Source organism: Choristoneura fumiferana, chromosome 16 (assembly GCF_025370935.1).
Source record: "Choristoneura fumiferana chromosome 16, NRCan_CFum_1, whole genome shotgun sequence".
NCBI classification, from domain to species: domain Eukaryota; kingdom Metazoa; phylum Arthropoda; class Insecta; order Lepidoptera; family Tortricidae; genus Choristoneura; species Choristoneura fumiferana.
The window spans coordinates 9111478-9127776 of NC_133487.1; the positions used below are offsets into that span (position 1 = coordinate 9111478).

General features: G+C 37.1%; 1 protein-coding gene across 1 annotated transcript in view; it reads left to right on the plus strand.

Annotated features, from left to right (window-relative positions):
- The first annotated feature begins 677 nt into the window (after window positions 1–677).
- cpo (RNA-binding protein) overlaps window positions 678–16299 on the plus strand; it is a 179803-nt gene continuing 164181 nt past the window's right edge. The window contains exon 1 of the mRNA XM_074099644.1: window positions 678–761. Within this exon, the coding sequence (XP_073955745.1) occupies window positions 702–761 (60 nt within the window). The 5' untranslated portion in view covers window positions 678–701. The remainder of the gene's footprint in view (window positions 762–16299) is intronic.

Genomic DNA, 16299 nt, shown 5'->3' on the forward strand with positions numbered 1-16299 from the left:
TTCGTTTCAGGAATGGTTTGCAAGCCGAGGATTAACTTACACGAATGAGGATAATAGTGCTCTGGCGCTAAATATAAGAAATAAACTATCGCTTTTAGGCGCGTTTAAATCATTGATAGAATCGTTCGATAAAACGATAGTCATACCGCATCGGTGGTGGTGCGCCGTAGTCGATACGTATATCGATAGTCAGCCGCGCCGCGCGTGGTCTCGCTGCCCTAGTCGGTGCTCGCCGGAGTCGCGCGACTCGGCCGGCCCGCCCCGCCACAGCCGTGGATAACCTCGGCCAAAGTCCGCTCCCGGTGAAGAGGCTGCACGAAGCGCTGCAGAGTGCGCAAGTGAAGCGCCAGCGTCTCTCCCCCCCTTACCCCGCGCCCCCGAACCAACTCCACCCGATCCATCAGCTTGCTGTGCACCAGCACATCAAAGTGCAGCAGAGCATCGTGCAGCAGAGCATTGTGCAGCAGCACCAGTTGAACCTGGCGCATCAGTCGTTGCAGAATCTGCAGGCGCAACAGAGCTTGCAAGCGGCGCAGCAGAGTCTGCAAGCGGCGCAAAGCCTGCAAGGGGTGCAAGGACTGCAGGGGCAGAGTCCGTCGGCGACGGGCGCGGGCGTGCAGCAGCAGGTCGGAGCCACGCAGGGCGTGCTGGTGCCTCCGCAGCAGCCATCGCCGAGGGAGGCTTCGCCGCAACACAAGACCATGGAGCTCGCGCTCTGTCAAAGCATGGACTCCGTCAACACCGCCACCACTGAGGAAGAGGTAAGTGTTTCTAAAAATTACGACACAATAATATTATTTAGGCTCGCGTGAGGCATATTTGATAAAGGTACTAAATTAAATGGTTCCAATCACGATTATAAGTCAGATTATTTAAATACGATACAATTTTATTATTTAAGAATCTCGACAACCCTTTTGTATACGATGTCGTCATTAAATGCAGAACTTGATCGCGAATACTCCGCATTAGTGATTTGCCAGCTTGGCTACATCGAGAGTTTCGGCGCGGTTTCTCACGTTACAATAGGGAAAACGCTCGTATATACAATAAGCATTCGCTAACACAATAAAAGGAAATTTTCCTCGGGACAACGGCGGCTGCGGATCGAAAGATTACATCGCTCTCACCTATCGTTATGATTTTAACTCTTACTCGTTTCACTGAAGGTCGTTTTTGGCAATATTTTATGGTATCGATATGTCAGAGGCATCTCTAGAAGCAATGAGGCGCCATGTCATGTCCGGACCAGAACTGTTTGTTGTTTTCTGCAAACGTTTCAATATTTTTGAATGTCGGCACTGTTGCAACCTTTTAACGGTGTCTATAAATTGGATGCTTATGTACAATTGAAATATTTTTTTCACTGAATCCTTACTAAGCCATACTAATATTATAAACACGAAAGTGAGTTTGTTTGTTTGTTTGCTCTGCTTTCCATAAAGTTTTGCGTGCATATTAGAAGATTAGAATAAATATTAGGATAGTTTTTAATCTCAAAAAAATTAGTTGCTCCCGCGTGGGCGTTTGATAAATGAATTTAATAGCTAGTAGTCAATAAGGCTTTGTTATTACTATTAGTATTATTATTGGATAAGTGCCGATTCAGTCAAATAAATCATTGTTCAATTTACATTATTCACCATAACAATACCATTAAAAAATCAAGTTAGCGCATGCCATACCTCGTCGGTTATAAGCAAAATAAATTAGATTATATCGGGCAATCAAAATGAAAATCCCGAAACATGTCGAGCTAAACTCGGTTTAAGACGTGAGTTATCCGTTACAATATCTACATATATAAATAAAAAAATATCGTAAACTAATATGTTGCTAAGCGCAAAACTCGGGAATGGCTGGACCGATTTCGCTAATTCTTTTTTTGTTGTGTTTGTTATTGTCAGGAGAAGGTTTTTATGAAAGAAAATTTGGAAAAATTACAACGGGGGCGAAGCCGCAGGCAACAGCTAGTCATTTAATAAAAATGAAAACCGTTAGTAGGTAATTAATACCAACCCACTATTATCTCGTAAACCACTAACAGTATCAATTTGAATGCTTACTAAATTGGACATGGATAAATACTTTGTGCATCAAAAGTTATCATGTGGGTTATAAAAAGATCGCATCGCGAATAAAATACAACAGATTTCTTTGTGGCTGTAAACCCTTAACGTAAACTAGGAAAGGTTGCGTTAGCTCGGAAACAAATAAACTCAACGCCGTTTCAGCGCTGGCTCTCGTTTGTTCGTTATTAAGTGAAATGCTCAGATCTAGCGTTTAAAAAGATCAATATAAAAAGCAAGTTCTATTAGACAACATTCTTATAAAATAACTAGAATTGGAGTTTTGGAAACGCGTATTTATATTTTGAGCCGATTCTCGTGTATTAAGTTAAAAAAATGTTACATTCGTTTTCTTAAATTTAAATTGTGTCTATTACTTAACTTTAATCCTTAATATAATTTAAGTATCTTAATCGTTAGACACGATGACATCCGATCCTTAATTGCATAAAGATCTGAATTATTTAAGTCGCAAGTAACTGTTTAAATCAAGATATATAAGAATAAAGTAAAATCACAAAGGCTGATTATCTGCACGCTAAGTTACTTAACGAACCATTGCAAGTTAATGAAGTATAAGATTAAAGGGCTGTTAAAAAGAACTTTTGCTCCGAGCAGACAACCGTAAATAATATTATAAAGAAATTTGCTTTTTTATTTTATTTTCTGAATATACGTTTACGTAATATAAGTTACTTAGAATTTAATTGACGTGAGGACAAACTGTATTAGCAAAATTTGCCGGCCCACTTCAATATGTCAGATTTTACAGGCCACGGAGCGACAGCTATGAGGCTCAGTGTCAAATCAAATATAAGAACTCTGAGAACTTAGCATAAGCTCTAGGCGAAATTATAACTTGCACAAGCTATCAGTGCTTCTAGAACCATATGAAAAGTATGTTGAATGTACAAAAGAAAAAATCTGTTTGGTTCGCGAATGTTTGAATAATCAAGACAGTGTTTAAGTAATAAATACGTGGAATACGATAGGTACCTACCTAAAATTTTTGTTATAATTTGGCATGGCGTAATGATACGCACTTTATTAGTAAAGCCTAATACGGAACTTTCTCACATTAAAATATGTATTGTTTTTTAATTGCGTGAGATAAACCTTGATAATGTTACTATGTCAGTATTGATACAGTTAACCATGATGGTTCCGACAATACTTAGGTCCGAGCAACCGTACCAATAGCCACCAAAATATTAAAAAATCGCAATCTATGTAATTTCGTCTTTCGAATTGGTTTAAGTGGTCAACAAAGTAATTCGTACATTACTCAACGTATATAGTTGCTCACGAAGCTCACTCACTAGCTCATAATATGCTGACAATTATTTTACGCAAAATGTTATATTATTTACCAGCTTTTACGCAGTTATAATATTGTGTGTGAGTTGAGTTAGATGTGAAAGGTGCACAAACACCCAGTACCGCAACTGCCTAAAGCGCTAATAGTTGGACAAGTAAACTCTGACGTCCCGAACTCACCTTGTTCGTGCACTGTTATGAAACATTTGTGTAAGTAGTTAATTACGGGATTACTGACGTGAATCTCATTCTGTTAAGGGAAACTGCGGGGATTTGAAATAAAAGTTTCATTTGGTAAATGTTTTTTTTTCTGCAAAAATCCTTTTATGCTATGTGTGGCCCGAAACCGGGGATAATATTAAAAACAGAGGTTCTATAGGTCACCAGTAATTGGATCATCATGGTCCCCTTTAATTAAAATTAAAACTTAACTTTTTTTTTTTCTAACAAACTTAATTGTAAATTTAATGTACGCTATCCTAGAACCCAACTGACGTCGCCTGTCACACTACAAATCGTCACTATACTTTGAAAAAACTCTCGTATCTAAAATCAATATGTCAACAAAAATGAACCTTGACATAATGTTCATAAAGTTCACTCAGAAAATTATCTATTTTGAGGTACGAGTTTTTTTAAAAGTAGTGACGAAATATCAAACATTTTGCTTTACATTGCTTCTTCGAATAAACTTTAAAGCGTAATAAAAATATAAAAAAACTAATTTGTTTTAAAACTAAGTTTAAAAACGAATTGTTGTTCAGTTTGACAAGTACGATCTATGTTTTAATTATTTGCCCGTGTTATTACAGGCCACTCCCGTATGCGCTACGGTTCATGCACTAAATCGTACATTGCCCCGTGTCTCTATTCGATACTAAATGCACACGAATGTTCTCTTCTTACTAGCCAAATACCAAAAATGAAATTTTTTGTTCTGTAAAGTTGGTTTTACCCTGATGTATTAAGGTCTTTTACGAGAGTTTGAAACCGATTCTTAAAAGAGAATGCTCAATCATTTTTAAAATAAAAAAAAATCGCTACCCCTTCAAGTCAGTAAAAAAATAGCCGTCCTATCTGAAAAACTTTGATCATTTGATTAATTTATCGCGTCTACCGCGATTCGCTTGTATATCATACCACATGGCGAGCAAGTAGGCTCCATACGTGTTGGCAAGTTAATGTTGATTCCCTCGCTTTGATGTGGAGGCGGGCAGGCAGGCAAAGGGAAGGTTAGCGGACCCCTGCTTGAGCGGGGGCGAACCGTCCGAGCGTCAGGCAGGAGCTCTGCAAACACATGATTGTTTTCGGGTTAAATACAGTCTAATTTTAGCATATTTTACTCATATTTGTAAAAAACCGACCAAGGCGTATCGGACTGCGCATAGCCGTAGCATAGCTTAAATTTTAAGAGTAGGTATATACATTATTCAAAGATGTCAAGGGATCCAATGCGTTTGAAAATTCATGCTATCTAATCGATTCCCTGATATTTTTGATGTGTACGAATATAGTATGTAAAGTCACGAGTCATTTGCCGCTGTTTGAACTTTGGCCGTATAATGCTATTCTGATTTATTAATAACAATATCTACTACGAGTTTATATAACACGGCTAAATTATGAACAGTGGCTAGTGGGTCAACAATCCCTGTTCGCAATGGTACGTAGGTACCTTGCCACCTTACTAAAAAAGCTTTATATACCTAAAAGGAGAAAAAGGGCATTAATTTTATGGAAATTAAGAACGTGTGGAACCTGTATTTTAGGATCAAACATTATCCATAATTCACATTCCATTATAGATAGGAATGTCGCAGAAGTTATTGAATTGTGTTCGAACTAGTTGGATATTAGTATTATTTGGAATAGAACTAAATTGCGACCCGACGTCTTTATCTCGCAAACTCAAACTTTGACGCCCAACTATTCAGAATAGGAAGAAAGCACAGTAGTAATTTTGCAAGACAGTAAAAATATCACTTAAATAAGCTCTCTCTCGAGATATATTTGATTAAAATACTAAGTAAAACGGTTAAAACCACGAGTATACCTCAGGAACAGTCCGACTAGTTTCGTTATTATAGTTTTTAGTTCCGTTCCTCACTTATAATCCTGTGTTGAACCTATTAATTTAGTAGGTATTTCATTAAAAATATCCTCAATCTTGTACCTTGTGAAATTAAATAACATTTAGGAATATTTATCATGGATTTAGGTTAGGGCTCCTATTTAAGAAGAAAATTCCAACAAGATTTAAAATAAATATTTTTCTGCTCGTTTCATATTTTTAATGACGGTAATAGTAGTAAGTATTATCGGTCTTTTTAGGGAACAACATAATTTTGATCTACGAAGTCGAAATTTTTCCTATAATTGGTGAAATCAACAAAAATGAATGAAAATTATACATGGTATAGGTAATGAAGCGTTTAGATATACCTGAGCAAGAAAATACTTCACCTGTGTTTATCCCAATTTCTAGTTAGGTACTTCACTATTATAAGAACTTACATACTAGTATAAAAACATCTCAAGATTTTAAAACGAAGTTCTAAATAAACTAAAAGAATTTCCTTGCTCACCCGCGACCTTTCTTTCTTTTAGTTCATTGATATGGACCTCCGCAAAGTAACGCCTGATTCAATAAGTTCTAAATAGTTGTGCATCTTTTGACATTTGAATTTTATAGCGAAGTATTAGTTGTTACTGTAATGCTGTAAATTGTACTAGATACAAAAAACAGAAGCACATTGAACCGTAAAGTGGTAGTGATTGACCAACAACTTGGTCAATTATAGTCCCACAAATTTTGCCATACTGTGTCCAAACCATTTGCCTCGGCCAGGACACGAGTCGATCAGGAAAGGCGGGGTCCGCCTCCGCCGTCGCGCCACGGCGCCTCAGCGTCTGGCGCCGACTATGCCCGCTATGGGTGTCTATTTCTGTTGACAATAACAGTCTGGGTGCAACTGCAACTGCTATTCATAACGGTTTTGATAACGTCTGATGTACACGACGTATACAAATAAGGGCATCGTACGGCGACCTTAACTAGAAATGCAAACAACGTATATTAATAAAGATTTAGCTTGAGAATGCTTCTAGAAAAGTGGGTTCGGAGTTAGAAGGATCATTCTGGTAGTTGAATTGTTTTGAGATTTCTCAAGAATAAAATAACTTGCTTAACCCTCTTCGTAAAAATTCTGCCAAATAATTTTCTTATGAACTTACAGGTAAAAACAAATGGAAGGTAATTTAACATAGTTTAACAAAAATCTATTACAACAAAAACATGCCAAATCTCGATCGAGATGATTTGCCTATTAAAAGTAGTTAAATATCTTAAACAGTAAAGCTTAGAGAAAGAGTAATGGATGAAGACCAAAAAGTTGCACACCTGTTAAAGCTGCGTTAGCAGGTATTTATAATTACTATTATTTTTTCTATTGTGACACAAAAAATTATCCATACTTTCGTGTCACAATGGAAAAAGTTAATGGTAATTTTAACTAGATACCTGCTAACGGAACTTTAACAGGTGTGCAACTTTTTGGTCTTCATTCTAATTTTGGCTAAAATCTGACTTGGAGTGGGGTTTCACATACCATCTCTATAATTATCAGCTGTAATATCACCAGAAAAGGCTCGTAAGAATTAAAAAAAAATTAAATAAATAGATGCAATAGAGGCACGAGCACACAGGTAAAGATATAAATAATTTCTAGCCTAAACTAAACGTTAAGGGCTAGGCTGAAAACCAGCGCCGAGGCATCGCGGCTCGCTGCATGTCCTGCGTGGACTTGGCTTATGCTGAGCCGGTCCCTTTTGCCACAAGCAACACTACTACTGCCTTTTCCTCATGATAGAGTTGAAGTTGGTATGGATATGTAGATTAGTGTATGTAGATTAGTAGATTGTATAGCAATGCCAGCAGGAAAGAAAGGGTTAAGGGGAATAAATGTATTATTTAGTGTTGTTTTAAGGCTTTTTTTTTCTTTAATGCCTTACAGTCCGCTCTGCGCTAACTGGAACTAAAACGATCTGTAAAATAATAGATCCTTGTCAGTTGTTTACAGCGCAGATTAATAGGTGAACAACATCGTTCGACTGGTCCGACGATCAGTTGTGGGAACTGGATAGCTAAGACACCTCAGCTATGGCTTCCTGAAACCCGTAGTATACTCGGCTATCGATGGGTTCATTCACTTTGAGTGTGGTTTAGGGGACGCGACTTAGGCAAGGGCATGACTGCAAGTTTTTGGCCGATTATTGTAATAACGTTCCTTGGTACCTCATCGGGGGGCTTTAAATATAAAGCATTCATCACTTTTTCATTTGCCTACTAGCTAGAAAGGGATATATTTTATGTTATGGCAAAAACTAGTATGCTTAGGTTGCACAATTATCGGAGCTGTGCCATAAGCTAATCGGTGTGCGAAGAAAAGTCAACCAATAGAAGATCTGCACCTACTTAGCGAGGCTGAATAAACGAAGTAATCCTATTGGTGGTTTATTTCTTCTCGTACACCGCTTAGCATTCATAACATGGTGGATACACAGCCTAAGCCAACGCATAAAACCTTGGTGATTTTGATGTGCTAATTGTTGCATTATAGACAGTCATCGTTATGATCTACCATACGCATGTCTGTAGGATCTGCCTCTCATTTTTGGAACGGTGAATTAAAGATTTTGCACCCTTTCACATTATTTTATTCTTATTGCATTATAAATTTGTTGAATAGGGATTATATTTGTCAGTTTAATGATTAGTCTTCAAGACGTCGGCAACAATCTGCTACGTTGTTAATAGAATGGGTAATTGGCTGTAACTTTAAACCGTCCCGTCACTCATTACATTATCGTGACTTGATGGCTGGCACCGCTTATATTAAATCGTGCCATTGATTCTGATTCGAGTTCTGACTTTTGTTAGTAGTGTTTAGCGGTCAGTCCATTCACCAGTAGTATCATTAGGGCAGATGTACTGTTTGTGGCCGCTGTACCGTTTATGGCCATTATTGTTTAACGTATACGTATATACGTTTGAAATAAATTTATAGGAATAAATCATTACAAACTTTATTCGTTTTAGTATAAACTTTTGAAAACTCACTAAACATATTATTTTAATACTATTAATTTTTATATATGACTTCAAATATCAACTGGCCAAAACCGGTACTTCTGCCCTACATTACCGAATGTGTGAGTAACATGGAAAGATATGGAGACGTACGAATACAATAGTCTATTGTAACTATACTCTTCACATTGGCATACCCTTAATAAGCTCTCAATATTTTCGTTTAATACCTCAACGTACCGCATTTTACGACATCACTATCTCTCTTATATAAACTAATGGATCACAATATTTTCCTATTATTCCACCGGACTCTCCGAAAATACTTTATTTTCAGATGTTTTTCCTTATGAATGGAACGGTCACTATCGAAGAGCGTTGACCCCGTCGTATTCTTATTTTCTTTCCTTTCTGTTTTTCTAATACTCGAATTTCGCAATCAAAGGAAAAGCATCTGGGACATTATTTTTCCTTCAAAAGCGGTCAAAGCGTCAAAGGCGCTTACTGGAATTGGATAATTGGTTGGTGTCGTCGTATTTTCATTTTATTTTATAGGAAATTGTGGGTATTGAGATTAACGAGTATATATCACTTTGGAGCTTTGTTTTTGTAAGAATCAGTATCTTTTGTTAGAAGGTTTTATTTAACTTACAACGTTCGCATGTATGTAAATAGATATTTATTTATTTATCAACAAAAAATTACTGCATTACAGTTAAACACCAATACGCTGTAAAATTCAAATTATACAAAACACAAAGACATATAAAATACACAAAAATTATATACAAAAAAAAACTAATTAGGGATTTTTGAAAGTCGGAGCGCAGGAACATCTGCTGATATAGTTATATAGTCTAGTTATAAATATAGTTAGATAGTCTATATTGTGGTTGCAAAAATTTTCAACTAGGTACTTCCTGGTGTCCTATTATCAAATAGCCAAATTCAAAATAGGTTATGGAAAGAGATGACAATTATTAACGTACTCTTAGTTTTTCTACAAAGTGATCTAGGCCAATTTTATCATTTACCAGTAGTTTGTACGAATTAAATGTACTCGTAATCGTCATTTTGAACGCTCACTTTGCGGCGTTCAAAACTTTTCTTGTTGTAAAATCTACGGAATCTTTAATTAAAACCAGTTATTAGTGCGACGCTTACTAAGTACTACCAATTTCTACAGTTGTAGTAATTCATCTAGTATTTTTAAAAGTATTTACGAATTTACTTAGCTTATCCTGATTTTGCGAAATTTGTCTTTTAATGTTATTAATCCTTGTCGTCTTCAATATTATTTTCAGGAAGTAAAGCAAGTTTTCTACATAGAGAAATTATCCTTCTGTTATTTTTAGTTAGCTTTACCCTCAAAGCTTTCCGTTTATTTACGATACGGGGCATTAGAAAATGATAATGGCATCCATGAATCTCTACATACATAATTTTTTGGAGAGCAGGGATAATTGCTTTTTCGAAATCAATGGTCACTTTTTTGGGCTGCTAGTACTGAACCTGGGCTTTTATCTAATCTATCTAATACCTTTGAACGACCAATTCTTGTATATATATTATTTCGGGGATCTCGGAAACGGCTCCAACGATTTCGATGAAGCTTGGTCTTATCTCTGGAAAAACGCTTATTACCAAGTTTCAGCCCGAGCACAGCTCGGTCGTCCAGGTACTTTACTTAAATAAGACTACATATGCCTGTGTTGATTGTAAAGTCATAAAAGCAAACACTATGACACTGTTGGTATTATTCGAGTCGCTGCGCCGTTGGTTGGACGTAACTAGGACGTAACTCTTTAGCGGATTATCATATCGACTAGAAGCTTTGTACAGATATGTACCTAGTTGGGATGACAATGTAAGTACAATCAACAAAAGTATAGTCAGCAAAAAAAGTTTCTATGATTTATAAAAACTTATTCCGTTATAATCTTAAGCAAAATGGTAAACTAAGCAATTATAATTAAATATCTTCCTATGTTAATAATAATGTAATTAAGTATTCATCATTTTAGGGTAGCGACGAGGTCGACGTCCAAAAATCCCTAATTCGTTTTTGTATGTCTTTTTTGTGTAAAATATGAATTTTACAGCGCATTGGTTTTTACTGTAATGCTGTAATTTTTATTGACGAATAAATAAATAAATCTTTTGATTTTCTCTCCATGAGCTATCATTCGTGGTATTAGCGATTACCGCTAGTGTTTACAGCTAGCTCAGTTTGATTTTTGTGTAATCACAAACAAATGGCATCAAAACAACAGCTTCCATTTTGTGTGCCGGTTGAATGAGCAAGCCAAACAGAAAGCATATCACTTTCACGCTCAAAATCTCCAGCATCCGCTAATAATACGCAGATCGAACAATGCCTCGATAGGAACCGGAGAGAAAATGATTACCGCACTCGAGTCGAGACACCCGCTCAGGAACGATTCGGAGAAGAATTTTCACAGAGTGGAATATAGACACCTCGAACGCTTCAACAGTTTGTCCACCTAATTTGTTCGCCGGCGCTCGACTGTAAAAACAAATAGCCCGCATTTCCCCTGCTAAGCCAACAAAGACAGACCTATTCTCACGGACAAGGAGAAAAGAGAAAGCGATAGTTTTCCCGACTTCGCATTCACCGGCCGCGTGAATGAGCGATTGCTGGTTACGTTCAAGCTTTTGTCTAGTTCAGTTCGAATCTTGTTTGTTCCATGTTGCAAAGAGGCTCCTTTGTCCATTAGCAGAATAATAATTAATGGAGCTTTATCTGATGTTACCCGGTCTGGATTACTCGCGGCAAACTTTTAATTGAATTTGTTGTTCGATTTTGGCTTTTTGACGATAACTCGCTGCGGCCTTTAGACGATTTTTAGGTAACGCTTCACAAAGTTTGATTTATTTAATTTACCTGTCTACAACTTGAAGATCTGTTTCCGATTTCATATTCTGCAATTAGACATCTGTCATATTTTATAAACCTGCGTATAAATTGTTTGGCGTAGTTTAATGAGTTTTCTGTTGAAGGTTGGGCCCGCATTTCGATCTTCTTTGAGTTACCACTGTGATTGTGAATTTTCATAGAGCGTTGGATTTGAATAGCGCGGCAATATGTAAAGCTAATTATCGCTGCATTATCAAGGCTAATTACTGCAGGCTAAAAGGCTTTCGTCAGTGTTGCACCACTCCAGTCACCCGTTAGTTTTATGAGCGTCGTTTCAAAGTTGATTAATACGGCCGCATGAGGTCGCACAATCTCTCTGTAGCAACCTCATAGTGCCTCATGTAAACACCCCGAGCCCGTGCAATAACTATCCGCCCCTCCCGGCGCGGCGCCCCATTGTGAAAATACTCCGTACTGTATACCGGCTATAGCAGATTCACGAAGCCACACACTGGCAACTATTATGTTAATTCTCAGTTGAGACTGAAATGGCTACGAATAAGAGGCTTGTTGTCATAGAGCCGTTTATCAGAAGTTTTACGCGACAAATAAAAAAATCGAGAATTTTCGTAATCAAAGAAAAAGATTAAGCCTTTTATTTTCTGATTTTTATGAACTATATAAAACAATTAGTTTGCTCACCCGCGACCTTATGATAGCTACGTAATATGCAAGATAATGCGTGTTCATGCACCTCCACACGCGAAGCAAAGCAATGCTATTGCGGGTGAGCAAAGTAATTGTTTTAGTTCATTGATATGGACCTCCGCAAAGTAACGCCTGATTCAATAAATTATTTATCCGATTTTATTTTTATAAAACTAAAATGTTATACTATGTGTTTAAAGTGGTTCTCAACGCGATCGTACCAGGTAAAGCCGCACACTAGAACGGGTGCTAAAAGGGGAGCTTGCCCACCTATAACAGTTTTCCGATGCACTGAGCACTGCCTTCGCTGCCTCTGCACCTCGGATTACCCTCGATCGTCCTGTGCCAAAGAGGACAAAAACACCGTTTGATGTTTTAAGCCCGATGAGAAAATATAAGGAATGAGAAAGCGTTAATTACCCGTGTCGTGCTGAACTCAAGCGCGTAGCTTTATTGGCGAATTTTTCACCGATTCTGTATGGTATAAGTACGTTATTCTAAAAATACAGTAATCTTTCTTTTAGTAACTATTTATCTCGATATACGTGAAAACTAGCGGCATGAATATTTATCGTCATTCGTTCTGGTTAATTCCTTTACAAAATTTACATAGTATTAAATGGTCGAAGTGGGGGTGGAGTAATTAAGAGTAAGGTAGTCGAGTCGTCGGTACTATTATTGTTCAGCCAGAATTGGCGGCCGGCCAGCGGCGACTTAAAGCTTTATAAATCGTAACAATATTTTATTACACTGATTTATTATTTCAAAATTCATGCGTTGCCGTGTAACAACGTTGTAGATTGTATTATGTTGTTAATTCGTGATTTATGTTGTACTACTTTTTGCTTTTGCGTGAAGTATTTGTCACACGTTTCCCATGGGAATTGGACTTTAACCGTTCTTTTGTGTTCACTTCGTGACATCTTATATTAACTAGAACTCATTTCTACAGTAACCATATATGCCATGAAGACGAGAGTATTCTCTCTTAGACGCCATCTCTGAGGTTTAAAATTTGACTCGATTTCAGTTTTCGAACTTTTATTTTACATTCAACTTTCCAAATAGACAAAAGCTAGGTACGGATTTTGATACAGACTCAACTTTCACGTTTGCTTCATAAGCCTAACTGTCTTTCATACGTGGGGGTATTAAACGAGACGGAAAAATCCGAACAATGTCGGCGAAATCGAACGAACCGTGGGACTATAATCCCGAATGCAAGGCGGGAATCGACGCCAGTATTGTGAGTAGAAAATCGAACTTAAATGTCGCAAGACGAAACGGTCTTTGTGCACAATCAATAGCTCCGCGATTGCTGATAACTTTCTTTGCAGTCTAGGAAGTTAAAGTTCGGGGCCGCTGATGCGGCGTCCATTTTAATACGGCCTCTCGCGCTAAGGACCCTATTTCTGTTATTACTATGATCATCGTAGGTTCAACCCAATCATTTTGTATTGTGTTGTTAGTTTTGTGAAAATCATACAGTGTGATAACGTGATACGTATTTTATTACAGCCGTCATGATTTGCAGTATTAGCGAGCGTCGTATACATTACTACTGTGTCATTGTTCTCCATGAAATCGGAGGTGTTATTACCTCAAACCCCTTAATTGCCACAATCAAGACAGCAGGTACACTACGCTTTACTGTTTAATTATCACGAGTCTATTATTTCACCGGGAACTCTGGTCGCAATAAAAGCTAACAATAGCATGTCCCCGTAAATTTCCAAGACGTAGGTTCCGTATTCGTAATTTGTTAACAGGAAATTGCATGAGGTACGATAACATCGAAGCCTATCCTCAAACATCCAGCATTAAGCGGGGGCAATAATTCACAGTTCCCCTGTTACCGTAGAAATTAAGTTCTTGCCGCGTTGCGGTCACGTACGGGGTCGTCTTGTATGAAATACGAAGGAGCTCATCGGTCGAGCTCGTTAAGCGTCGGAGCGTGCTTTTATTACAGCGAGGCGTGCGCCGCGGAGGCGGCACTTGAATATTAAAAAGTCTACTGTGGGTCATGCATATTGTCCCGTACTCATCCCGCATAAACAGTCGGACACTCATCGAATGCGCACGACGCGACGCACCATTTGTCGCCATTCGTCATGCGACGAGTGGCTTAGTGTATCCTATCATCCTAATCGGGACAGGATATTCGGGGACGTGAGTGTCATGCGCGGGCTGCGATAATGAGGTTGCCAGTGGAAAAAACTGCAGCTCTGTCGCGATTCTGGTATGCCAGAGGACTAGCTGATAGACTGCTTTTAATTCTCATTGTTTTATTCAATATTGCTCCTGATTTGGACGAGTATGTAAATGATTTGCCGTTTGAACTTTACACTAAGGAAATACTTAATAACTAGTAGGTAACAATTTTTAAAGTTGTGTTGAGAGTAACCTAACCTAGGGTCACAAAGTAAACATTTAGCACCTCGCATTATCATCAACAAATACTAATTTAAGTAATGCAGCTATGTTTGAAGACATGATATAACATTGAAGAATCTGCTTGTTGATTTTCTGAACTAGCAGTGATAGTTTTATTTATTAATTTTATTCACCGTGATGCGGCACTACATAAGTAGTGTCGTTTAATAAAATCAAAATCCTCTTAACCGTTCTTCCTGTTTATTGAGTCAGGCGTTACTTTGCGGAGGTCCATATCAATGAACTAAAAGAATTTCTTTCCTCATCCGCGACCTTTTCGCGGATGAGCAAAGAAATTATTTTAGTTCGTTCTTCCTGTTATTACTGTTATTGCATAATTGAATACAAGCCTACTAAAATTACAAATAGTGCACTAGTACTTTATCGCTTAATGCTTGTCAATTCACTTACTCTTTGAGAATAAATATTTTTTGTTTCACGAGGAGGGGCCGCAAATTACCTTAAACATGTCCCTTAAAGCAGTCCACTGAGTGTACAATAATTTCTTGATATATATTCTATTCTTAACATATCTTGCACATTTATGAAGTAGACAACTCATATGCATTTATTATTTGTATTTTAATTCTTATTAGTTCACTTGCCATGTTTACATTACATAATGCAATACAATACTGTATGCCATTATTTTCTGACATATGTAAATTTGTTTATCTACATGCATAACATAACTTCCCTATTATATGTTCAGAAACGACTATCAAATGGCCTTTATTAAGAAACCTGGTATCTGCGGGTGCATCTTAATGTTTACATTAAAGTATCGGTTATACTTTTTTTAACAATGCATATCTGTACATATTGTAGAAAACTTATGACATGCATGTAGATAATAATTATTGTTATAAATAAAACTTTGGTTTTTTATTATCTGTTTTATTTAAGCTTTGGTAGGTACTTCAAACTAGTTATCAGTAACACTAACTTAAAAATACAGGCCATATCTGAATATATTATAGAAAACTTATGATATGCATGTAGATAAAGTTATGTATGCGGCTATACATAATTAGGCATTAAAACACTCGTGTGATCTTATTATGAAACTCGCCTTCGGCTCGTTTCATAAAACCACACTCGTACTTTAATGCCTCTCATTATGCACCAGCCACATAAATAACTATTACAGATTTTCCTTTCTCTTTAAAAGATACACAGTAATTATAGACTGGAATAAAATATAAATAGCATATTGCATGCCACGACGCTCATCTGCGATAGGAATATTAAAATTGCAGCATCAAAATATCTGCAGTTACTACTAACTACGTGTTGGTACCTATAGTAATTAAAATAACGTGCAATGTTATAAAAGTAGGTTAGTACAGGCCTTGATGCCATAGATGCGTGATAGCAAACGTAATTGTAATAATAGTATCAAGTCTTATTGTGCAAATTAAAATGCTGGATGCGTCAGCCCCACAGACATTGCCTGCTGATAATTTCAATAATGAGGTCATCATTATTGTTTATTTAGATTACCTACGTCTTTTACGAAATGTTTGTTATGTTTTTTATTTATTTATTTATATGATTCAGATCAATGATAGTTATTATCCCAGTGATACTGTAGTGATACGAATATGACACATTCGTTTTCACAAACAAGTAAAATAGTGTTTTTTTATTTTATTTTAGCTGTTGCCCGTGATTTCGTCCGCGTAGAAGTATGAAAAATAGTTTACGTCCTGTTCTCAGACCTACCGAATATGCACAAAAAACTTCATAAAAATCGGTCAAGCCATTTCGGAGGAGTTTGGTTACAAACACTGAGACACGAGAAT